Consider the following 24,401-nt stretch of genomic DNA (forward strand, 5'->3'; position numbering starts at 1 on the left):
CATGACAAACTTAATATCTTTAAATCAACAAAATGAAAACTAATATGGACTGAATAAAAACAGACTCAACACAATGAGACAAAAGGGGAACATAGTGGTTTGGTTTGACAACACCAATTCTAACACAAGGGGTGGGAAAATAATGCCAAATTAAGAGCAAACAAGGAAAAATAAAAATGAAATTACATATTAACACTAACAATTAGTAAATCATATTTAATAAGTATAATATTTTTACAAAACAAATTGTATCCACAATTCAATAAAAGTACCAAAACAAAATCTTGAATATAATAATTTCTTTCCAGACAGGAGGGAAATAATCTTTTTTTTTTTGTCACAAAAAAATAGAAACATTTTCTGAATTGATCAAAAATAAAACGCTTCAATGTAAAAACAATCTGAGGGATTAAAAAAAATACTGCATTATAAAAAATATATTAATGTTCCAGCATAAATGTAACCAACCCACATCAGTGTCCTTCTCAATATGTCCCATCCATCTATACTTTCAAAAATGTTGATTTGGCATATTCTACTTATTTTATTTTCTTTTAAGTGTGATCCATGGCAGAAACAGCTTCGCACTCTACATGTCCTTGTTTTGTATGTATCAAAGTACTAAGTTAGAGTTCTCTTCCCCAAACAGATGTAAACATCATGAAAAACTATCAAAACCAAAATGTCTCTTTCAAGTCTGTCACTCCTCCTTTAGCCTCCCAGCTGTTCTCAGGAGAGCCAGGGGAACAATAAAAGAAGCAGCCGAAAGGAGAAAGCAAGTCGGAGCTCCAGCTATCCAGTAAACTGTGTAGAAAACATAATAGTTAACCAAGAACATTTTTAACAAGCAGAATATTTTGAACACAGGAAATCGGGTTTTGGCTGCATATGCTGCGTTACTGCCATCTACCTATCTTACCTGAGGATGACACCACTGGTCCCAGTGCTCTGGCTAGAGCTCCCAAACTACGCAGGATTCCCATCACTGTGCCCTTCTGAGTAGCAGAGCCTGGAGGAGTAGACACAGTGAATGATGAGCAACATTGTCCTCATAATTATGTATTCAAAATAGTGTTTTTATCAATAACAATGATTTAGAGCTCACCATGATCAGAAACAAGAGTGGACAGGCATGGAACTACTATTGCAGCCGCTGGAATATATGTAAACATGTAATACAAATCAGCATAAATGGATGAATACATTCGTTACACGGTCTATATCTTTTCGTCATTGACTGGTATTAAAAAACAAACAAGTGGTTATTTGATTTTTGTTCTAAAATACAAAAGTTGAAATTGAAATACAAGGCATCTTTCTTTTTGTGGTCAAAAAGGACTAGTGAAACAGACAAAAAAAAATCCATTTCTATTTCATAAAAACAAAAAATAAAAGCATCAAATAACAACTTGACTGTTATACAGATGCCATTTCCTTTTATCCCTCAACCCCTGATTTCACTGTGTTGTATTCATATATATCATATTATGTGTTGTACATTAAGTTGCACAACCTTCTCTGTATAATAATAAGGTTCAATTTCTTACCAAAGGAGTACAACGCCAAGCCAACGTAGAGCATTGTCATATTCCACGAGAGTCCGATGAGAATAAACGCAGGGATTAATGTAACAATTGCCTAAAAATGAGAAATACTGTTCATCAGATAGGATAATTATGCAGTGCTGCGTCATGTTTTCAAAGAGTATTTTGTTTGACACCGATTGGTCAAGCAAATAGTGTGCACTCATACCATATGAACAGCCCTGATATGATGCCCAGGTTTGATTCTGCGTGCATATCCTCCCTGGATCAAAGCCATGATGACACCAATGAAAAAGAACATCTTTCCCTGCTGCATACTAGTAAAAGGAGAAATGTTTGTTAAAAAAAAGACTATGATGATTTGCAGGTGTGTTGAGTTTAAATCATAGAATAGACAGCTTTATCTGTAAGTCCCACCTTGTAAATTGGAAGCGTTGATGGGTCAGAAAACTCAGAGTGAACTCCAAACCAGAGAACAGGAAGAGGTAGCAGAAATAAACCAGACCCAGTGCTTGAAGCTTCTTCATTCCTGTAAATACAGAGTGTTTCCAGAGTGTGCCAAAGTTTAATTGCGCTTCATAAATGGGTCAAATGGGTGTGCGCTACTATCAGGAATCTGTGTACTGTATGTGGAATACTCACTTTCTTTTGAAGGTGAATCTTTTGTCTTTGTGACAGCTGAAAAACGGAACAGAGATAATGGACTGAGAAGGTCCCTGGAGTCCCCAAACTCTACAGAGGAAGCCTGTTAAGAACAAGAAAAACGATCTGTTGTCAAGAAAACCCTGGTGAATATCTTTACATTAAACTACACGCAGTCATGTTTCCTACATTTTAGTGTAAAATATAGTGTTTATGTTCATCCATCTGGCCACTCACAGTAGATACAAATTTACAAAGCAGACATACAGAGGTATACCAATCTTTTTATCGATACAAAAATCCACAAATGTGCAAATATTTCTTAGAGAACTGGTAGTGGTAGCTTCTGAAAAGTACCAGGACTCATCAACAAAGTCAAAGTCTTGGAAAACATATTGCAGAAAAAAAACCACATCATTTGGCAGTTTAATTGCTTCCATATATGACCTTGACATCCTTAGTGAGCGTCTCTGGCAGCATGAGCCAAATGAAGAGCAGATCAGCAGCACTAAAGGCCAAGGCGAGCAGAGCTGGAGTCTGGTAGGAGATGCCTCCTGTTGTTCTGGAGCTGATGGCAAAGTAAGCACCCATCAGAGGTCCCACTGTGAAGCCCAGAGAGAACGCTATGCCGATCATAGCCTGGAGATGATAGCGTTATTTTTTTATTTTATTTTTTTTACTTAAAGGATTGTCAGTAGTATTATGCAAAACTTAAACAATGTGAGTGTTAGAGCTCTGAGAAAATATTATCATGAAATTCACTGTGATCACAGAGGGTATCTGAAAAGAGGAAGACACAACACTCACAGAGACTGTTTGCACATATTCAAATTCAGTTGGAAGATAACGCATGCATCACATCATCGTGTTTGAGTTTTGGTGCAAAAGAATGTGTGCCTACCATTCCTCGGTTCCGGGCTTTTGGGCAAGGCAAGTCAGCCACAATGGCAGTGCAGAGACTGACGTTTCCCTTACAAATGCCCCCAATTACTCGAAACAAAAGGAACATGCTGAAGCTCTGGGAAACTGCCCAGACGGCGTAGGAGGACATCAGCCCTATCTGGAAAATAAGGCACCCAATGAAATCCTGATGAATCAGCACTGATTGAAAACCTGGAAGGGTTTCTTACAAGTGGTGAATGAACTGTACAAAAAGAGATATACCTTCATTCAACATGAACATTATGTCTTATTGTTTCCCATAAAATATGGCTTCAAACAATAAATAATACTGAATTATATATGTTATAAAGTTGCAAAAAAGTACTGTTACTCACGGTTGTCAGGATGAGCAGGGGGCGTCTGCCATGACGGTCAGCTAGAACCCCCGTCATGGGTGAAGACAGGAACTGCAGCAGGGAAAACAGCGACCCAATCAGACCTGAAAGGCAAAAACAATAAATCAAAGCAGTGTCTTTGCAAAGCCATTCATACTCACGTTCACAGTGTCACAAAAAGCAATAAGCTAGTCATTAGCCATCAACCACCTCCAAACAGGACTGTGTTGTATTTCTTTTCCATAGGAATCCCTACAGCCTCCCTGAACCAGTCCACAACACCCTGCAGGGACTCGTATACAACATCCTATAGGAGAAACCAGAAAGTACAACTTTAAAATGGGAACACTTATTGTAAAGAGGTCATTTCAGCATGAGTCAGCAATCATTGTCACCCGCACGATCTAATCTAACCACTCACGAGTTTCTTATAGTTTTTCTCTACACAAAGCCCCCTTTGTTCAATAGAGCATCTTCAGCTCAATATGTCAGATTCAAATGTTCATATGCTGGAAGAATAATCCTTTTTTGTTGTCAGAAACAATACATATGTGTAGTTCCACTTGTGACAATTGCGTGTAATTGTTATACAAATGATAAGTCATTCTTTATTTTACAGACAAAAGTTGACTTTAGTCTGGTGTATTTATCTTTGTAGAATCTTTCTGTATAATACTTACTAGCACGATTTTACTCCAGTTTTCCTTCACTTGATTTCAACATTGAAATATAACTATCAGTTTTCAACATGTTTCATTCTGTTTGTCTTTCAATAACGGCATGCTTTTTAGATGTCTTGAGACATAACGTTGAATCTGTTTTTTATTGATAAATGTATATGTATATCTCAGACAGACCCACAAGTACCCATTAGATGTCATTTGAAGCAAAAAGACAACACTAACCCCTTTCTGTGCATAATGGTCTAAAATGGAAGGCAGCAGAGGTAGGATCAGAGTAAATCCCAGCAGGTCCAACAGCAGGAGGATAAAGACAATGTTGATGACCTTCGACGAAAAGGAGCCATCGTCCTCTGCAGATTTGTTTACAGCTGACATTCCTTCAGATGAATATGCTGCCTCTTCTGTTCCTGCTTGTCAGTAAAACACACAGTTTAGAAGAGTTCCACCTAAACTTAGGAACAAAAATATGACTACATTACATTGAGGGACAGAAAATGTATAAATGTGACTTCTACATTTAAGAAACAGGTAAACACTAAAGTAAACATAACGCTCAGATCAAATAACTCCTTAAAAGTCTTTCCTGGAAGAAATTAGATATTTGACAATAAAATCAGTAAGGACAAGATTGTGACAGATGACAGAGCTTAGCTATAATTTGTAAATTCAATCAACTTTCATTTAAAGACTTTTTTGTCCATGTAAAGCTCAATGTTTAATCAGGTATCAGTACATGTTGAAATGTTCGATTGCAATTCTTTTTAATTTGAAAAAACGTTTGGCTGGCCAGACATATTTCTGTGAAAGTTATGCTCCATTTTCTCTATAATAAGAACCACATTTTCCATAAAACTTTCAATATAGATATGTACAGCTCCCTGATGCTCACTTAAGAATAACATCTATGAATCCATGGTGCATGTTAAAAAAAAAAAGGTACTGAACAGGGAATAATAATTTAGTAATCCCAGTTTGATGGGAAAATCTATCAGCTCCAACAGACAACTCACCACAAACTAAAAATGTAAACGTGTCCCAGTAAATGTGCAATCAAGTACAGTGTGTTTCTTTCAGAAAGTTTAGGAGGAAGTTGTTTCCTCCTTACAGTTGCATGAACTTATATTGAGCTGTAAATCAAACCTGTTCAGTCAGTATGAACTTGTCAGTGAAGGTGAAACTGTCACACACATTTGAACTGATACTAAGTCTGAACATGTTTGTTTTACAAAACAACACAAATCATATTTCCTACAGGTAGTCCCACAGAGTATGACATGATAGACTGAGCTCTTTTTTATCATCAGCATCAACTCTTGTGAAACATTTAGTGCCAGACTGAACCAGGCGAAAAGAATGCTGCAGCTCCCACACATGCACTATCTATGTCCGTACACTCCTAAATCAACAGAGACCACAGCGATGACTTACCCGAATCGAAGACTTCGACTGTCTCACTTTATCATCAGCCCATAATATTTAGTCCACACCAGGAAGCGGTGTCTCCTTACACTTGAATGACAAGAGTGTGTCGTAAGCAACCACAACGCAAACAGAAGAAAATGCTGCTTTCAGGTCATCCTCGTAAGCTCGTATTTCCGCGTTCCTGACTCTGGTATCATTGTTTGGCTCATGTAGCTCCCCCCTCCATCCTACGGCCCACTTTAAACAGCGTCCTTTTTGCACATCTTACACCACGTTATGAAATAGTTGCTTTAGTCCTATCCAGCGGCTGAATGTACTTTTTAGATGTATTCTGTTAAAGGAGACGTCTAGTGTTAGTCTTCATTAAATATGTCCCCCGCATTAAAAGAAACCTCTTTAACCTCAGCTGAGGGTGAACCATGACTTTAAAAAGAGCTTTCTTTGAAAACTGTGAAGGTTGATTTGGCCTCTACTAATAATTTACAGATTTCTATAAAATACAAAAACTTATTAGCATTTTCAAAGTTTACTTTCACTGCAATTTCTACCTTCTTTGATTATCAAACAATCACCTTGTAACTAGCTATACTTACATTTGTTAAAGTACTTTATGGTAAAGCTTTAAAATGAGCTGTCATTTTCCATTATTTCTTGTGTTTTTATGTTATTGTCAGAAAGAAGACACAAATTAGTCAGTCAACAATAACACTTTAATCATACATACTAGAAACATAAATGTTATCCTTGGAGGAAAAGGTTAAAAACATAAAAGTACATTTACAAGAATTAGACTCAATACTGTCATTGTTGCATTAGCCAAAAAAAAAAACCAAACATAAAAAGTACTTGCTCACTGGCAATATGGACAACTTGGTGAAATAACCAACAGCACCTGAATGCAGCACGAGCGTTTCCACATCTGTGGTATTGAGGTTGGTCCAGTTAATTTTAACAGCAACAGTGTAAATGTTTTTTTGCATGTTTAACAGAGTGACACATAACTGCCTTCTAAAAAACTACAGGAGTAGAAAATGACATTCTTTGCATCATGGTTATTAACATGGATTTCCACGAATGTCTTCAAAGAATTTAAAGATCATAATGACAATGTGTCACACATTTAACAGTCTGATTCTTAAGTCAGTTCACACAAGTAAGACTATGCACAACAGTGCTATAGTAAAATACACAATTAGAAAAGGTTTAATAATCTCAAAGTCGTTCAAAAAAAATGAAATGGAACCAGATTGCTCAGAGATAAACAGTACAGTAAATATGTAGACAGTTTAATAAAAGAAGATCTAGCTTTCCACAGATAACAGTGGACAGGCCTCAACAACATCAAGAGGGAGGTTATATTCCATGTCGCAGCACGTGTCGCTTTAGATCAAAGCTGTTCATGAGGTTTCGTCCACAAAGCTCACAGGTAAAGCGTTTGTCCTCCGAGCTTACAGGCCAGCGCTCTTCAGCAGCTCCATCTGTGACTGTGAGTGCACCTAAAGTTCAAGACAAAAACAAAGGTTCCCAAACGTCATTTAGTGAGTCTGTCAAATGCTAGAAACTGGTGAGAAATACCTATGAAGCTCTCCCAGACGTTAAGATGAAACCTTCAGATGCTACATCAAGTGTTCGCACATCCAACTTTCTAAATCACATTGACAAGAAAAATATTTCACACTTTTTAATCAGCATCACCAATTTATCAGGAACAAAATCCCACTGTTTATTTCTCTCTGAATCTTTGTCAAGTGTGAGAACACACACAGTTAATGCAAGGCTGAAAAATATTTCTGAATGAACTCGTTTCTAAAACATAACCAGCAGTCATCCTGAGAAGTGAATGGGGGTTTTTTGGAGCTCATTTCCCACCCAATCGAAATGAAAACAAAAACAGGCTCACCTTTGGGCACATAGAGTTTATCTGCATCCTTTATCCCGACATGTTCCTCACATTCCTGATCTGCCTCATCTTCACGCATCCTCTTATCTTTGACCCGCCCTTGCCGTCGATAATAATTGTGATCTCCAGCCATGAAGTCACAGAGATGGTGGGACTCCTTCTTTAATACGGGCATTTCTCCATAGTGCTCTCTGAGCTGCCCGTGCATTTCTTCTTCATTGCAGTTTGTCAATGGCGCACATAAGCTCACCTGGTGGCTTATTTTGAGCGGTGCACAGTTGGACCCTGAAGGTAGCAGATCATCCTCTTGATCCCTGCTGGTATTTTCTGGTCTTCGACTTTTGTTTGCCTCCATATTTAACGGATGGTTTTGTTTGTTGGCAAAGGCGATGGTGCTCTCTGGGTACAAGATCTCCTCGGCGTCGATATCCTGCTCCATCTTGATCTCTCTCTCTGGATCGGCCATCTCGTGAATCTTCAGATTCTCGTCGAGCGCGTCTAAACTGTCGTCTGTGATACCCGCATTTTTATGAAGACCCTCGATATGGAGCTGCGAGTTTTTCGCGATACCGCCGCACGAGCTCTCATCCTCCTTCCTGTCATGCGTGATAATCGTACTGCTGTCTTCACAATCTCTCAGTGAGGTTTGGGCTGTGTTCTTATTTGTCTGACTCTCTTTCTCTGGACCTTCGCAGTCCTCATATTCCATACTATCACCAACATTTCCTTCTACCGTATTTTCCACCCCATGTCCTCTCGCAGTGTCTGGCAAAAACCGAGGCACTGCTTGTCCCTGATGGTCCTGCTCATTCTTCTCTTGGACAGCGGAGGCACGTTTTGAATTCTCGCATTTAAGGTCCGATAATAAACTCTCCGTTCCTTCTTCATTTCCGTTGGTGCCGTCCGCATCCTGCTGCGGGTAATCGTCCTCGATCTTTAAGGTCAAGATCTCCCTCGTATTATTTTCTCCAGGATTGTTAGCTTGTACCTCCTGTAGATCTTCATCATAGTCTGAGCTGATCTCTGTTTTTATGGACTCCCTGTGGTGGCGCTCCAAGTCGTCCAGAGGCTCCTCTTCATCTTCTGGTATCCTTCTAACTCTTGCCTTGAGCTGATCCAGGCTGACCTGGCCGACAAGCTCATGATTCCTCACAACCTGCAAAAAAATCGAATAGTGAAAAAAAAGAAAGAAAAAAGAAGAGCAATCAAACACTGCACAAGAACCTTTTAAATAAACAATTGTTACACAACTGAACTTTAAACTATCACCTGAAGAACAGGTCTGCTGTCTGTCCTCAGTCAGAACCAAACATGGAGAAGCAGCATTCAGTTTCTATGCTCCTCATATCTGGAACAAACTCCCAGAACACTGCAGCTCTGCTGAATCTCTCAGCTCTTTTAAATCCAGGTTAAAGACTCACCCGTTTACAGCTGCCTTTAATGACACTATTTTAAGAAAGATTTTAATCCTTCACTCTGCATTGTAACTTTTAAATACTTTTATATTCTGACTTCAATTCATTTTATTTGAATTATTTTTACTTGAACATATTTGAAGTTTTAATCATTTCATTGATTTCTAAATGTTGTATTTTAATGTTTTTTTTCTTTCCTGTCATGATGCCTTTTGATGTCTTTTGTAAAGCACTTTGAATTACCTTGTTGTTGAAATGTGATATATAAATAAATTTGCCTAAAAAAAAAAAAAAAAAAAGGGTGTACAGGAACCACTCCTGGAAGCAGTGTGTTAATCAGAAGAATTAAGAAATTCATTTTGAGGTCCTCGATCATTCTCCTCCGTTTTAAAGGCAGCACTCTTCATTTAACCAAGAGATAAAATTTGTAGTGCAAAAAGCGTCTTATTTTTCAGACATAGTGGCTGATGTTTCTCATATTGTAAAAAAAAAAAGCATCAAGATTGGCTCTGTCGTCTGAAAATCTTTGGAGAAAATGGGCTATAGTGTTATCCCTGCACTGCCTCTGTTATTTTCTAATATGCATTTTTACATCAGCTACTGACGATATGAAACAAAGAATCTGTGTATAGTTCTCTTCACTTTTCAAATTCCAGGAGGAGGAAGTAGATCATTTATCTTTCCCTTGGACACAAAGGGTTTCCAGTGAAGCATAAAGGGGTTAGGCTACTACTCCTCACCTGATGCTTATCACTCAGGTGTGCCTCCAAGTCGCTGAGCTGAGTGCAGTCGAAGAAGCAAAGTCGACACTTGTAGGGTTTGACGTCATCGTGCTTCATCATGTGCACACGCAAGGTTTCAGCGGTGCCGCATGTGAAAGTGCAATTGTGACAGCGGAACACCACGCCTCGAAGGTAACGCGACAGCTTCGGCCGTCGCACCTCGATTGGCACCAAACGTTCCTCTGAAGAAACAAAGAAAGAAGAAGGAGAAGGATGACGCATCGTGGCAGGAGAAGGGTCGAAGTGTGTAGGAGCGCCCCTGAATCCAACCGAGTGTCTAACCTACCCCGATGCAAGATGATGTGATCGATCATGTGGTTCTTGTTTTTGGTCTGGTAAAGGCAGAAAGGGCAGCTGATGTCTTTCTGATGAGTCGGTCCTGACGGGTAAGCCGAGTGACCCCTGTCCATGTGCACTTTCAGGGTTTGCCTAACACACAGGACAGAGAAGTGACAGCCCAACATGAGAGTGACAGAATTGGAGGAATGTTTCTACTCACACGTATCCCACAAAGGGTCTGTGGGATATGTGTGATGGCTGAATGAATGCTTCCCCAACATAACCATGAAAGTACATTTTTAGCATCTTCTCTGACTGAAATAAAACTAGTCACACATGAGCTACATCTACAGGGATTAAGTATTGTTACATCTATTTTATTTTATTTTTTTTCAAGTTCCAACACTCGTTCAACTTTTAGTATTCAGGAAAAAAAAATAGCTGTTGTTACCTTGAACAAGTGAAGAATTCACAGTCCTTGCACTTGTGGAGCTTCTTTCCATGGCGATTCGAGTAGTGTCGTCGTATGCTGCTCAGGTGTTCAGTGTTGAAGTTGCAGAGTTCACAATAAAGCAGGCTGTTGTCAGGTAACCTCATGGTCACTTTCGATGAAGCACCAACCTGTGCCATCAAATTATATTGGTTCAACTGCTGCTGCACATTCAGCGGCTCCAAGTACAGGGATCCTGGTGAAGTAAATACACAAAGCGTGTGTTTAATATACATTTTGACAGCTACATCAATTAGGACAGACTGAAATTAACAATAGGTTGGACTTGCTTTTAATGGTTTCAGGTTTTTCATCATGTTTAGGAACATCGCTCCATTCTCCTGATGAATTGGGATCGACGTCGCTCTGAGCGTCGTCCTCATCTAGGTCTTCAGTGTCAGTCGGATCCTCTAGAATATCTGGACATTCAGCACATGCATGGGGTAAATGCGTATGTGGAAGTGGTGGATTGAGGTGTCTTTCCCATCAAATCCCAGTGATCAGCATGAAAGCTGTGGAGGATGTTTTGACTGAACATAATGAAAACATTGAGGAGTACAATAGTTTTCCTAATGCATTGCATAGCTATCCAAATGCAAGGGATAATATTTGAATGTCTTCAAGTTTAAACTTTGCCAATGTATGTTCTGGGAAACTTCCAGGACTGGGTGGTGACTTGGAATTGGGAGATACGTTACCTTTGATATCAAACATGCTTGAATTTCCCTCGGGATCAATAAAGTATCTATCTATCTATCTATCTATCTATCTATCTATCTATCTATCTATGTCCCACCATGACACCATTGCTAATTCAACTGCAAGATATTCTGATGGCAAATCATGCAAAGGTCCCTCACCTTGATGACTTTTCATGAAATGTCTTCTCCACAGACCCATGACGTTCGTCCGATATGAACAGAAACTACACACAAAAGGCTTGGTGGTCCCAGATTTATAGATGATGTATTTGTTAATTCTGTTGAAAAAATGAAAATTGGAAAAGAAAAGAAGAAGAAAAAAAAATAGCAGTCAGATATAACAAGACAGTGGGAGTAAAGGACATACAAAATTTGTGTTGTGCATTATTAATTTCATTCTTTGCAATTTATTTCAAAAGACAGTAGCAATAATTCTGTTAAGAACAAATAGTTTGATCACATTTGTCAGATTTGTAAAGCTACATGAATGATGCAAAGGAAGACAGCCAACAATTTGAATAGCATGATATGGTTATGGAAGAATTAGAGTGGAACTTTTATAAAAACTAAGTTTTCTCTTACTTGTGCCTTGGGACTGACGAGGGCAGTGTGTGTTTCTTGATGGCTGCAAATGCTGCGTGGCTCCGCTCGTGTGAACGCAAACCTTTCACTGACATGAAAGTCCGTCCACACTGCTGGCAGGTCGGGATTTCGTCTCTTGAATCCTCCTCCGGTTGCTCCTGGTCTGTTGGTTTCGTAGGTGACGACAGAGGGCTTGTTGGCAAAGCCAGGATCTCCACCGGTGCCCCGTCCCACTCCTCAACTTCCTCCAACGTTTCCAACGCAGGCAGTTCATCTTGCTGAGAGTGTAGCATCAAAAACAACATTTAAACTTTCAAGTACAACAAAGTCATATTAATTGTAATTAAACTCGGTGGCAGAGTTCACTTACTTCGACGGGTCTGTCCTCAGGCTTCGTCATTATGACATCCGATGCCTCCATCTTTGAATCCTTTGACTTCATATTCTCCCTCTCTCTGTGGCGGTCCAGATGATAGCACATCTTCCTAATTCCGTTCAATTGTTTATTGCAGTGGATGCATTTGTAAAGCCCAGTGGTCCTCTTTGATCCTCTTGATAAAACCATGAAGTCCACGATGCGATCGGAGTTATGAGCTGTTCTGAAGTGGGCGATGAGCAGCTCAGGGGAGTCAAACGTCACATCTGGACACATCTTACATTCGACTGCAGCAGTCTCCTCACATTGAGCTTCCACCTTGTTCTCCTTGTTGGGTCTACGCTTGTTATATTTCTGCAGCAGCTTGTGCGTCGTCACCGCATCAATTTTGTGACATTTCCTGTAGTGACTCTGCAGGTATCTCCGAAAGCTGCCTTTATAGGGACAGATGTGGCACTTGTACGGCATTTCCTTTTTCTCAACTGATGTCGTGTTTGCTTGACCGATTTCAGGAGTGTCCAGTTGGGGACTGAGGTCGGTCTCTGTGACGCTCACAGCTGACTGGTCATTATCTAAAGAGAAAGCCTCTAATACTGATTGCTGGAAGCTGCAATCCGGTTGTTTTTTTTTTATTTTGATTTTCAGTAAAAGTTTGGAAGTCGTTGTTTCAGTCGTGCCATGGTCCCTCTCACAATGGCTTTTGAGTTTTTTCATTGATACATGAATTTGTGGACACTTTTTACACCTGTAACCTCTGACATTCGGGCTTTTTCCCTTCGAAAAACCAACCATGTTGGTCACAAGGATCTCCTCCACCTGAAGGTCATCTGCCCTGGCTGCGGAGCCCGGGTGGCTCATTTGGCAGTGAGTGAGAATTCCAAAGTAGCTTGCGTTCACATAGGTACAGTGTGGACACTTGAACATCCAGATTTTGTTTTCCGCCGTCATTTTTCTTTGTTCGTGAGCTTTGATGCTGTTTTTTTGCTGCTGGGTGAAAGAGCAGTCCGCAGACGTTAGCTTGGGCTTCTTGTCAGCCTGCTTGTTTAGCGGTGCAAAGTATCTGACGAGGCTTTCTTTTCCATGTTTGTTAGCGTAATGGGTTCCAAGAAGTTTTTTTCTGAAATAGGCATTGGAGCACAGGGCACACTTGTAGGGAGGATCATCGGCCTTTGCTGCTGCAGATGCATGATTGTGGTGAAGAAGAACGTGTCGACCGAGCCCGAGTTTTGTGGTGCACTTATACGCACAATGATGACACTTAATCATCAACTGTTTCTTTAAAAAATGGGCTTTCGATATGAATCCCTTATTGCTACGGATCTTAGCCTGCGCGTGTTTCATAACAACTAATATTTTTGGAGGCGGTTTGATATTTGTTGGCAGAGCATCTTCCGCATTTCCATGATGAACCTTTCGGAGATGCCTGTTTACCTTCTCCAGGGTTGCATAAATGAGTGGGCAGGTTTTGCACATGTACCCACTGACTCTAACACCGGGACCTTTTCTTTTCAAACACTCCCTTAACTTCTTTAAATGTTCTCCATCCACAAGGAAACTATCTGCACTGGATTCCTTGCCAGGATGCTTCATCTGGCAGTGAGAGAGAAGTCCATCACGCATGGTGTTCACGTAGCTACAATGTGGACATGTGAAAACACGACTGCTCGTTTGGATTTGCTCTTTTTCATGTTCATTTGAATCTTCTGTTTCAGATTCTCGGTGTTCGAGTCCATGTCGGGTCTGAAACTTGATCTTTTTGGCCGATTTTTTCACTTTTTTAAGTGTACCAGGCGAGTCGTCAAATTCGAGTGGCGCTTGGTACTTGTCGAGACTCACAGGTATGTCCCTGGGGTCTTCCACCTGCCTGTTTGCACCAAGCTTCCTGCTGTCGATGACATCCAGGACTGAGCCATCCTCTTTCACAGACCAAGGATGGACAGCCCGGTAGTGTAGTGTGATGTTCGACATTGAGTGACTTTTAAAAGAGCATGCTTTGCAGGAATACACCCTGGTTTCATTTGGTCTAGATCTTTGAGGTGCTAAGCTGTCATCAGAGAAATCCCCATCTCTTAAACTATCAGTTCCCTCAATCTGCAGTTTGTTCCTTTTAGATTGGTCTGATTTTAGGCCTACATGTAACTGAGAGCTTATATAGCCAAGGCTTGGTTGTTTTTTGTGATTCTCCTTGTAATGTTCATAGATTGCTTCAGCTGTTTGGTGAGAAAACACACACATGTCACAGTGATACCCTGCCTGTATAGCTCCTTGTTTATAACACATTCTCAAAATGTCACTGACTGTGCGGCTTGACCCGTGAATTTGCTTGATGTGCCTTCTCAAAAGATACACGTGGTGAGTTTTGTACTGGCATACGCGGCACTTTAGGGTCCTCTGCGTTTGTGAAGCCGTCATTGATGGTGACTCGGAAACTTTGCTACCATCCTTTGTTTTGTTCTTTTTTTCCTCCTTTGCATCAAGGGATTCTTGTGTGACTTCTGGGTATTCAGGTGATTTCCCGTCAGGATTCTTTATTTTTGCGTGGATCAGAGAAGAATACCTGCGAATTTGGTCATCCTTTACTTTACATCGAGGATGTCTGGTGACATAATGCCGCAGTACCTCTTTCAAACTCCGGTGTCTATAATTGCAGAAGTGGCAGAAAAACACATCAGTTTCCCCCTCACTTAATATAGGAAGAGGTAGACGAGAAGCAGAGCCATTTTCTTCGGATTTTGATTTTTGGATTTGCTCGCGGATCATAGCTGTGTGTTTAATAATCGATTCTCTTTTGGTTTTAATATTTCTATGAGCTTTGTTTTGATGGTTCAGTATTCCTTTTATGGTTGGATTTCCAAGGTTGCACTTTTGACAGTAGAACAAGTTGTCCGGACGTGCGTAAAGATTGGACTCCCCCACTGATTCCTTTGTCGAATTCCCCTCCACGTGCTGATGTTCTGTTCCACTGCAAACCCCGACTCGCTCACACACTTCAGAATCAGCAGGAATTGAAGTTGGACTCAACTGAATTTGCTTCCTTTTCTGCATTTCAGTACTATACAATGCAATCTCTATAATATCCGTTCTTTCATGTCCAGAGTGTTTAGTGTTATAATGTGCAAGAACACTTTTAATATTGGTACTTGAATAGCAGCAACGTTGACAGTAGAACAACTTCTCTGGTGAATTGCCAACTGATAAACTATCCAAATCACAAGGCCCGTCTCTGGCTTGCGTGGTCGGTGATACTGTCTCCTTGCTTCTGTCCTCTGCAGATTCCACTGTCGTGCTTTTGGGAGACTCCGAATGAGTTTTGGAGCCTCCTGGGGTGCGCATAGGTTTTCTCAAACACAATTTTAACCTTTTCAAAGACAGCATGTTTTTGTTTGTTGGTGTCTCAGAATCTGTGTTGCTCTGTGTGGGTGAAGATTTCTCTATCACAGAGTTCAGAGGCTTATCTGAAGTCATCTGGATTTTTTTATGCGATGAGCTGAGAGCCGACTGTTTGATTGTGTCTATTGTAACCGTTTCATCTGGGTGGCTTCTTTGGTAGTGGACATGCATGACAACTACTGACTTGTGACTAAACTCGCAGTTGGTGCAATGATACAACGACATGTCTGCTTCAATGGAGGTGGGATGTTGGGGCTGGGATGTTTGTTTCACTTTGTTGAATTTTGCGTGGACACTCTCTGTATAAGTGTCCTCTGTTCTTTCAGGGCTTGGTACTTTTTCACATTCATTCAACCGAGATTCACCCTGTTCTGGATATCTACTTGCAGAATATTTGCAGTACATCAAAGAACTATCCACTTCGTGTGTTGGGTGTTTGTCCTTGTAGTGTTCTTTTAAGGTCTTCAATGCATCGGTGGTAAATGAACACACGAAACATTTGAAAACCAAACTGGGGCCGTGTGATTGCATTGTGAGTAGATGCACGCCGTCCGGGTGATTTTCAGCGCAATGTCTTTTGAGTTCGGCTTCATTTGTAAACTCCACCGGGCACACCAGGCAACGGAAGGTTGCACTCTGATCAGTCGGGTCCTTGAGGTAGACAGCATTATATCTTATGTGAGGGTGACTGTTTTGATAATGGGTGGACAAAGGTCTAATGCCAACCGCAGAGAAATCGCAACACTTACAGCTATAAACTCTCAACGTTTCCACATCCATGTCCTCCAGGTTTCTTTCTTCTTCTCCTTCGCTGAATTCCAATGAAAGTTCTTTGTTGCTTGATGACTCTTGTTTACTTGCATTTGCTTTCTCTGGAAGGTCTTTGTCGGATTTTGCTTTTTTCACAGGAGGGCCACCTGAGCTTTCATTCTTGGGCCTCTTGTCAACATAGTTTATGACTGGTTTTTGGAACTGTCCCTGAGGCTTTTGTGGTTTCAGGTCAGCACCAGGGAACGGATCCTTTAGCAAAAATCGGGTAGAATCCCTTTTGGTGATATCGATGGTGGGCATTGCAGTAACTTTAAACACACCACTGCTGTTTGGGCTGGAGTTTGAGGGAGACTCTTGCAAAAAGAGGGTTTCTTTTGAGCCATCCAGAGACATTGAGCAATCATCTGATTGTACTGGGGATTCCCGTTTAAGTTCAGAAGATGCCACAAAGTATTTGGTGATAGTTTGGAACGGCCTTTTGTATGTTTTCAGGTCCTTTGATGAGTTTGACGTGTACTTGGTTGTTGAGGTGGACTGCACTGGATCAAATGATGAAATCTCTTTTGCTCCTTCAGCTTCTGTGTGGTTATTTAGAACGACCTTTTCTTTATCCTTTTGGTCCTCAGAAAAAAGGCTTGGATTTAGATTCTGATGCTCTGATTTTCTTTGACACTGTCTCTCATGCTCTTTTAAAACATCCCGACTAAAAGCCTTAAAATCACCATGCTGGCATTGAAAACGTTCTCCCGAATCGTTGCTTGTGTTGTCAGCTTTGGTTTGGTTAGTGCCAGCGTGTTTTAAACCTGCATCTGTGAGAGCAGCATCGACATCAAAGCTGTGAACGTTATTGAGGTGTTCAAAAAGGTAGACCTTGGATTTAAAGACGAGAGAACAGTGACTGCACTGTAAACACTTGACCTGGGCTTCTTGAGTGGCCTCTTGATGGTGTGTCAAGGTGGAGATGTGCGCTGAATCTAACAGGATAAACAACAGTTAGAAGAAAATGTTTAATACAAAACTTGATGCACACAACTGAAGCAATATTTCACTGCACTGAAAAAAAAACACTTACAACTACCTTGTTGCATCTTGCATCTCAAATTACGCAGCTGTGTCACACCTGCCAAATTAAAAACATGTCACGCTTCAGGTACAAACAGTATTATAGTAGTATAATAAAATCGTCACATATTTGCTTACCAGCTCAGTTAACAGTGTCACAATTATGTGCACAGCCACATTAACACGGCTATTTTAAAGCAATTCATTACTGACAGTATGACATACACTGGTCTTTATCATTGCTTTATTAGTGATGGTAAGAACTTCGTGACTTAAGTATTTAACTCCCAGTCAGGAATGTTCAACAGGAAGACGAAAGACTGCAGTCCCTCAGCTGACAATAAACTTTCCTAAAATACAACATGTAACATTCGAGTGCACGCGCACAACTTCATTAAAGAGTCAGTGTACGAGCCGGATTGTACTCACGTGCACGCACGAACACAGGGAACGTGTTTTTCAATGTTTTGAAACACTGATGTTGATAACGTGAAAAGCGTTTCACGTTTCCGCCATTTTTCCCGCGAGTACCACTCTCTCTCCAGCTCGTGCTGTTCTAGCAACACTTTGACTTCCGTCCAAACCTTCACAATATTAAAGTTACATCTCTATACACTCTCACACGGGTAGACTTACACTGTGGAGAAGAAATATTCACGTTTTCAAGAATTGTATGTAATCTGTGATCATAATTCACAGTTTATCAGTCAAAGACACCTCGTCCTTTTTTTTTTTTATCTTTGCACGTAAATGCAAAAGTACAAAGTAAATGCAGAGTCGATCGATGTTTTCTTTTCTTTCTTTTTTTACGTTTTACAGTTACACAAAAGGATGTGCTGATACGAATAATAATCCAAGAAATAAGCCCTGTATTTTTCCCAGTAAAATATACATACTTTATTCTTAAAATAATAACGCCAGGTTTTATTATTTCGCGTATGATACGAATTATAAAGCAACAAAACCAAACTCGTGCTCTTACTTTGAAATCCGACTCCAAATTTACAGGAAATACTTTAAATCCCCCTCACGTCCTGTTTATCCATTTAAAGAAACACTTTCGCGGACTGAACTCCACACATTGGGATGTTTTATAATGTTTTATATGGTTTAAAGTGGCTCGGTGTAGTTATAAAAATGTCATGGTGCTTCTTCGACCCCCCCCCCCCCCCCTCTCTCTTATCTGCAGATCTGTAAATGGAAAACATTGGCAATACTGTCTGAACAACTCCTATAACAGATAATTTAATAAAAGTCATGTGGTATGCATGTGCTTGTTCTTGAAGATAGAAGATTTTTTATTTTATTTTGAAGGTGATAAAAAAACAACCCATAAACGCTTGTTTAGATGGCGGAGGTCATTCATGGGTTGCTCAAATCCAGCGTGCAAAACACAAAAAAACACACGTGAAATATTTTTTTCGACACACTTAACTTAAATCTTAATCTTAAACATCTAAATCTTAAACTATATTACCTTAACGAACACATTGCCTATTCTCAGTTCCCTTCCGCCGCTGTTATTGGTTCCGCCTGCGGGTTACAGTTTCCTCCGGAGCCATTTCTCCGTTGTACAACAACAGGAAAGCACAGGTTGTGTGATCCATAGACAGTCATGTGTGATCCGTAAGGAAACTGTCCACAGTAGCACGTCTCCTTCAGTCAATGTATTTGAACTACTGTAACCTGAAGTGTAAGTTTGCCCTCACGGAAACATCACTTTGTGTTTATGACACAGATGATCATTTGAATCAGGCTTGATAACTGGTGACAGAGAGTTGATTCTTGTCTTAGTCATGAGCTGTTCAGTCTGAAATAAGACACAGTTCGGTTTTTGTCGTTTAAACTTAATCTACAAGCTGATTTATGTTAGAGACAGCTGCAGTAAGACTTGATCTGTTCTCTACTGCATGTATGTCTGTTTACACCTCATGTCTCTTTACATCTTTAGTACTATCACTGTCCACTTATACCTTCTTTTGTATCTAACTTTGTAATTTTCTATTTTAACTTTGTACTTGCATCTTGACACGTTATTCTTTTATTGACACTTTATCTTTGGTTACATTTTTAGTATAGCTGCTCTGTGTGTCCTTGAATTGCCCCCCGGGGACAAATAACGTTGTTGTTGTTGTTTTTAATTGAATTGAATACTCCAACACAAACAGCTCTCCAGCACAGGAACTGCTCAGTCTTTATGCAGCTGATTCACTCTTGTACAAAAGGAATGCCTATAGCAGCAAATCAGTCCTTCTCTGTGACAAAGGCAATGACACACCACCGTGTGTTTGTGTGTGTGTGTTGTGTTTTTGTATGTATTCAGGCTGACTCTTTCAGTGAAAAAAAAAAGGATCATGTCAGGCTGACCTGAAACATCAGCATGCTACCTGCCCAGCTGACCTGCCGGTTAACTCTGACTGCCCTGAGGAGGACTCACCTCGGAGCTTGTCTTCACTCCCTCTCGAGCTGCTTCATTCACACAGATGGACGGAGGACGACACGTGATCTACACAATGATTCCACTCTGACCAGAAGAGTGTTTCCAAAGCAGAGTGTCATCTGCCCCATGCACAGACTGTACGAAACACAGCAATATGGGAGAAGATCATTTAGTTTATCCGCTGCTACAATTGTGAACTCAGCTCCAGCACGTGTCCAACCATACCTTCGACTGATGAGGCTGGACAAACCTATTGGTGTGTATATTCATTTGTAATGCAAGTCTTATATTTTTGTGTGCAAGATACTTTATGATTCATGAAAATGTGCCAATATTTTTATTGGTCAATTAGTATTTCATGTAGAAGTTTGGTATATCCTCATTTATAAAAAAAAAACAAAAAACAATAACCTGCCAATTTATTACACTAATTTCTTTAAACTACTTAAAGAAAGTTGTTACACAATAGAAGAGATATTCTCTTTTCATTTAGCTTCGAAAGACCAAACATAGATTTTCAGTGTTGACTTCACAGCAGCATTCCAGTTGTTTAAAACTGTTCATTTTTTAAAGGCCAATTAAAGGCATTGATAAAATTGTCCTACCTCGACTTGTTTGGCTTATCTTTGAGTTATGGTATGTTTTTATCTCAAAGGGACGTGGCTGCTGTACCTTCCGTGTACATGGAGCATCGCTTTGGCTGCGGACCCTGGCTGCCTCCCACATCTGGGTATGCTCACCCTGTTTGGCACAGGCGCTCTGCTGATGAGGGGAGCGGGCTGCACCATCAACGACATGTGGGATAAAGACTTTGACCAAAAGGTATCTGAAGTCCATACACGTAAATAACAATAAATGAAATGTTCATATGAGATGCTCTTACTTCTGCATACCTGCGTGACCATTGCTTGCATGGTTACCGTCAATAACAAACTGCTTATAACAGTATCACAGCGAGAAACATACGCTCCTGTTATGGTTCTTGTTCTTACTGATAGAAAGGGATGATATTTCTGTGCAGGTGGCCCGGACGGCTACTCGGCCGATTGCCTCAGGGGAGATTTCGCGCATGCAGGCTCTTGTCTTTCTTGGAGGTCAGCTCTCTCTGGCTCTTGGAGTGCTTCTGTGTCTGAATTATTACAGGTACAATTTCATTAAACTGGTATACCCTTCTGTTTGAACAGAGAGAATGGGAAAATTGGTGCAGTTAAAAGGATAGATATCTCTGTTTGTAAAAGTTTGTCTAAAACCACATAGCATGAGCATAGCAAGAAAACATTGTTTGTTGTTGAGATGGGAACTGGACTATTATTTTACGACTGAAGGACAACTTTGAAAAGGTTCCCTTCTTCAAACACTGATTTAAAGTCTTCACCTTCTTTTCTTATAGATATGAAATAAAAAGGGATCTGTGTTAATGCACAGACAGGTTGAAGGTTGCTCCTATGTTTAATGTCATTGTTTTATCATGCTTATCACAGCATTGCTTTAGGTGCTGCTTCACTGTCTCTTGTCTTCACCTACCCTCTGATGAAGAGAATCACTTACTGGCCACAGCTTGTGTTGGGTATGTATGATGTTATCCTGGGATGTCTTACTTAAAGTAACATGTTTTTAACTAGTGGTGCTTTTTTTTTTTTCTCCATGCACCTATCACAACCTCTGCTCAGGTCTCACCTTTAACTGGGGAGCGCTGCTCGGCTGGTCGGCTGTCAAGGGCTCCTGTGATTGGTCTGTGTGTCTCCCGCTCTATTTCTCAGGAGTGATGTGGACGCTGATTTATGACACAATATATGCGCATCAGGTGAAGTAGGGGTTTCATCCATCTCCACAGTTAATGCTTCTGTTTCATATGAAGCACATGAGAATTTGACCAGAAGCTCACATTTTGAAAAGAAATTCTTAGTTCTATATAAGACATGAATTTTCCTCAGGATCACAAAATTATCTATCATCTATCTACCGATCAATTTGCAGTAAGACTGACAAAGACACAGGTTACAAAAGTGAAACTGAGGCATGCTTCTTGACTAAATAAGGCTCGCTAAATAACCTTATACTAATGAATGATTCCTTAAACGTTGTATTGTATTTATGTTGCTTTTACTTTCAGTCACTTTGGGGTTAATTGTAAGCTTAATGCCACATATATAGAGAAGGATAATGTTTATTGTATCTGGCCTCCCTCTGTCTTTTGCTTGATACCCAGGATAAGGAAGATGATGTTAAGGTAGGAGTCAAATCTACTGCACTGAGGTTCCAGGAGCAGACGAAAACTTGGCTCAGTGGTTTTACCGTCGCCATGATGTCAGGACTCGTTGCTGCTGGGGTCAGCGCCGAACAGACTCTTCCTTACTATGCTGTATTGTCTGCTGTGGGCATTCATCTTACGCATCAGGTGAGGAATAAGCAGAGTTTTCAGTGTCAAAGGTTCAATTATTGCAGTAAATATTTGTATTTAATAGAATATGTAACATGATAAACAAAATTACTGGGTAGATAAATACAATGAACGTTTAAATTGTGGCAGTTCTTCTTAGCTATGATCCTCAGTGTTAATCGTGTTTTCAATTTAAATGTGACATCTCTCCTCTTTTCTCATAGATTTACACATTGGACATTAACAAACCAGAAGACTGCTGGAAAAAATTTGTCTCAAACAGAAACCTTGGTCTGTTGCTATTTTTAGGAATAGTTGCTGGCAATTTATGGAAAGAAAGACAAGAGACTTTGCTGCAAAATGAGGAAACAGCCAGATAAGTGAGATAATCAGCACATATGTCAAATGTCATATCACTGAAACTTTCGACAACATTGCTCTGTCATTGTTGAGATTTCCCCGTTTCAAAGATTTCATTTAAGAGCAAAACACAAAGTATAATATTCATGTTTTTAACTCACAAAAGACAATATTTGATACTTTTTCCCCTACTTTACATCATCCTCTGCTGTTGAATATTATATAAATGACGATGGAAAATAAAATACATTTTGTGTGGTATTTAAACTATTAGTCCACTTTTATTCATTTGCATCCAGCAGAGCTCCAGTTTCTGAAAACATATCAACAAATAACAATACATTTTTACAAAAACAAATGTGCATTATTTGGGCAAATGTAACAACCTAGATGTTGTTTCTTATAGGCTACAACTCAAAGCTTCATTAAGCACTTTTTAACAATTAGAAGCAGAATAGCAGATAATTACTGTTGTTTAACTTTGATCTTTGTTCACAAACTGAGAAAAATGTGCAACTAATGCAGAAACCTTAAATGTTATATACTGTTGGTGAAACCCAGTTCTCTTATCAGCTTCCATGCTGTGAATAATGCAACAATGACAAAGAAACTTAGATCAAAGTTTATTTTAGTCTAGACAACTGCTGCTTCTCACATACATTTGAATGCCCATGATCTTATTGAACTAATAATATATCGGTATACAATGTGTTCACATTCACCTGGCTACTTTAGTCGACTGTGTATAATAACTCTAAGCCATGTTTAAAAATGGCCTTTCAAAGAGGTATTTTCATTGTGAAAGGCATTGTTGTTTTTGCTAATGTATTTTTCTATCAGGAGTGCATTTTTGGTGCATTGGTGATTTATTCGATATATTTCACAGGCATTGAAATAAATCTAATTATCACATCTTTGAAACATGGCATTGATATCTTTTTGAAGTATATGTCCAATCTTGCTAAAGTGCACAGAGACATGAACTTACATTCATTTAACCAAAATATATATATCATATATTGTGGATTTTTGTATTTTTTATGACCATTTTAGTATTTAATGTTCCAGCAAAGTACAATATTTGTCTTAACCTGTGAAATATCAGAGGGACAAGAACAATATGCTGACAGACTAATGCAGGTCTGTCTGTGATATTTATATTTCAGGACCCATTACACAGCCTGTGGTAATGAATAAACAGAAGTGATAACAACACTAAAGAGCATTGATGTAAACAACACAAGTACAAAGGTCAAAGATAAAAAGACAGTGACAGCCCCTGATTGGTGACATTTTGTACCCTAACAATAAACAACAAATTGATGAAATTTTCCCTAATAATCAGATGTTGAGTAATGTTACCGACACCACAAATATAAAGATTACAAAACAAAGAAACTTACAATACTCTTAACCTGCTGAGCCAAAGTTAAACTTGCATCATCAAAATAACAATCTGAGCTCATGGTGGCATCCTTGTGTAACTTCACTGATCACAGAAGTTTACATTTCTCCAGTGGAAGGGCACAGAGGTGCATGGCATAAACATGTTTTCTACACTTGGAGGAAAATGTAATCTATTTGTTTCTTTGGAAGGGCATTCTAGAGGACACTATGTTCACTCCACTTTAAGAGAACTTAAAGTGCCTTTTGGCCTGCCTTTTTGGATGCAAGGCACATTTAAATATTTTCTTCAGGGAATCCCTGAGGGCAAATATTCGTGCTTTACCTAACATTGATCCATTTGAGTGCACATCAGCATCATGTTTTCTCCACGGGAAAGACACACTATGGGGAGCTTTATCAAATTTCTCTGGTAACAATTTTAATTGACGCTGCATCAGGTGTTCTCTTTCTGGAGAGTTCTTTTACGGCATCCAATAAGTTAAAGGAACCCTATTATGC

General features: G+C 39.7%; 3 protein-coding genes across 5 annotated transcripts; 1 reads left to right on the top strand and 2 right to left on the bottom strand.

Moving 5' to 3' along the window:
• Positions 1–349: 349 nt before the first annotated feature.
• On the bottom strand, positions 350–5,913 carry LOC306825679 (major facilitator superfamily domain-containing protein 10-like). Of its 2 annotated transcripts, none has more exons than XM_079346566.1 (13): positions 5,575–5,913; positions 4,369–4,556; positions 3,674–3,770; positions 3,464–3,567; positions 3,088–3,246; positions 2,634–2,825; positions 2,187–2,289; positions 1,962–2,073; positions 1,753–1,861; positions 1,548–1,638; positions 1,106–1,153; positions 920–1,009; positions 350–804 (listed from the first exon to the last, which is right to left on the bottom strand). In XM_079346566.1, the coding sequence occupies exons 2-13, from the start codon at positions 4,519–4,521 to the stop codon at positions 701–703; spliced, it is 1,362 nt and encodes a 453-aa protein (XP_079202692.1). In that variant the 5' UTR covers positions 4,522–4,556; positions 5,575–5,913; the 3' UTR covers positions 350–700. The 2 variants fall into 2 exon arrangements, with proteins under 2 accessions (XP_079202692.1, XP_079202691.1); XM_079346565.1 differs by having other exon boundaries at positions 4,369–4,553; positions 5,575–5,835.
• A 347-nt stretch (positions 5,914–6,260) lies between these two features.
• Positions 6,261–17,898, bottom strand: LOC306823905 (zinc finger protein 462-like). 2 transcript variants are annotated; one of them, XM_079343834.1, is made up of 11 exons: positions 17,746–17,898; positions 17,333–17,374; positions 12,088–17,228; positions 11,718–11,995; positions 11,295–11,413; positions 10,725–10,853; positions 10,396–10,630; positions 9,952–10,094; positions 9,624–9,847; positions 7,469–8,624; positions 6,261–7,064 (listed from the first exon to the last, which is right to left on the bottom strand). In XM_079343834.1, the coding sequence occupies exons 2-11, from the start codon at positions 17,340–17,342 to the stop codon at positions 6,922–6,924; spliced, it is 7,578 nt and encodes a 2,525-aa protein (XP_079199960.1). In that variant the 5' UTR covers positions 17,343–17,374; positions 17,746–17,898; the 3' UTR covers positions 6,261–6,921. The 2 variants fall into 2 exon arrangements, with proteins under 2 accessions (XP_079199960.1, XP_079199959.1); XM_079343833.1 differs by having other exon boundaries at positions 17,327–17,374.
• Positions 17,899–18,932: 1,034 nt separating this feature from the next.
• coq2 (coenzyme Q2 4-hydroxybenzoate polyprenyltransferase) lies at positions 18,933–22,726 on the top strand. Its single transcript, XM_079346580.1, has 8 exons — positions 18,933–19,009; positions 19,640–20,012; positions 20,412–20,578; positions 20,778–20,899; positions 21,238–21,323; positions 21,427–21,560; positions 21,966–22,154; positions 22,361–22,726. The coding sequence occupies exons 2-8, from the start codon at positions 19,697–19,699 to the stop codon at positions 22,514–22,516; spliced, it is 1,170 nt and encodes a 389-aa protein (XP_079202706.1). The 5' UTR covers positions 18,933–19,009; positions 19,640–19,696; the 3' UTR covers positions 22,517–22,726.
• The last annotated feature ends 1,675 nt before the right edge of the window (positions 22,727–24,401 follow it).

Source organism: Symphodus melops (assembly GCF_947650265.1).
Source record: "Symphodus melops genome assembly, chromosome: 1".
Lineage (NCBI taxonomy): Eukaryota > Metazoa > Chordata > Actinopteri > Labriformes > Labridae > Symphodus > Symphodus melops.

What these genes read in the sequence shown, in the direction of transcription:
- LOC306825679 (XM_079346566.1), bottom strand. Translation starts at nt 4,521, where the DNA reads ATGTCAGCTGTAAACAAATCTGCAGAGGACGATGGCTCCTTTTCGTCG. An exon ending in AGATTCACCTTCAAAAGAAA is followed by an intron (nt 2,074 to 2,186) that starts GTGAGTATTCCA and finishes CTGTATTTACAG; the next exon opens with GAATGAAGAAGCTTCAAGCA. An exon ending in CAACGCTTCCAATTTACAAG is followed by an intron (nt 1,862 to 1,961) that starts GTGGGACTTACA and finishes TCCTTTTACTAG; the next exon opens with TATGCAGCAGGGAAAGATGT.
- LOC306823905 (XM_079343833.1), bottom strand. An exon ending in CTGAGGACAGACCCGTCGAA is followed by an intron (nt 11,996 to 12,087) that starts GTAAGTGAACTC and finishes CTACACTCTCAG; the next exon opens with CAAGATGAACTGCCTGCGTT. An exon ending in TCGTCAGTCCCAAGGCACAA is followed by an intron (nt 11,414 to 11,717) that starts GTAAGAGAAAAC and finishes TTTTTTCAACAG; the next exon opens with AATTAACAAATACATCATCT.
- coq2 (XM_079346580.1), top strand. Translation starts at nt 19,697, where the DNA reads ATGCTACCTGCCCAGCTGACCTGCCGGTTAACTCTGACTGCCCTGAGG. An exon ending in ATAAAGACTTTGACCAAAAG is followed by an intron (nt 20,579 to 20,777) that starts GTATCTGAAGTC and finishes ATTTCTGTGCAG; the next exon opens with GTGGCCCGGACGGCTACTCG. An exon ending in GCATTCATCTTACGCATCAG is followed by an intron (nt 22,155 to 22,360) that starts GTGAGGAATAAG and finishes CTTTTCTCATAG; the next exon opens with ATTTACACATTGGACATTAA.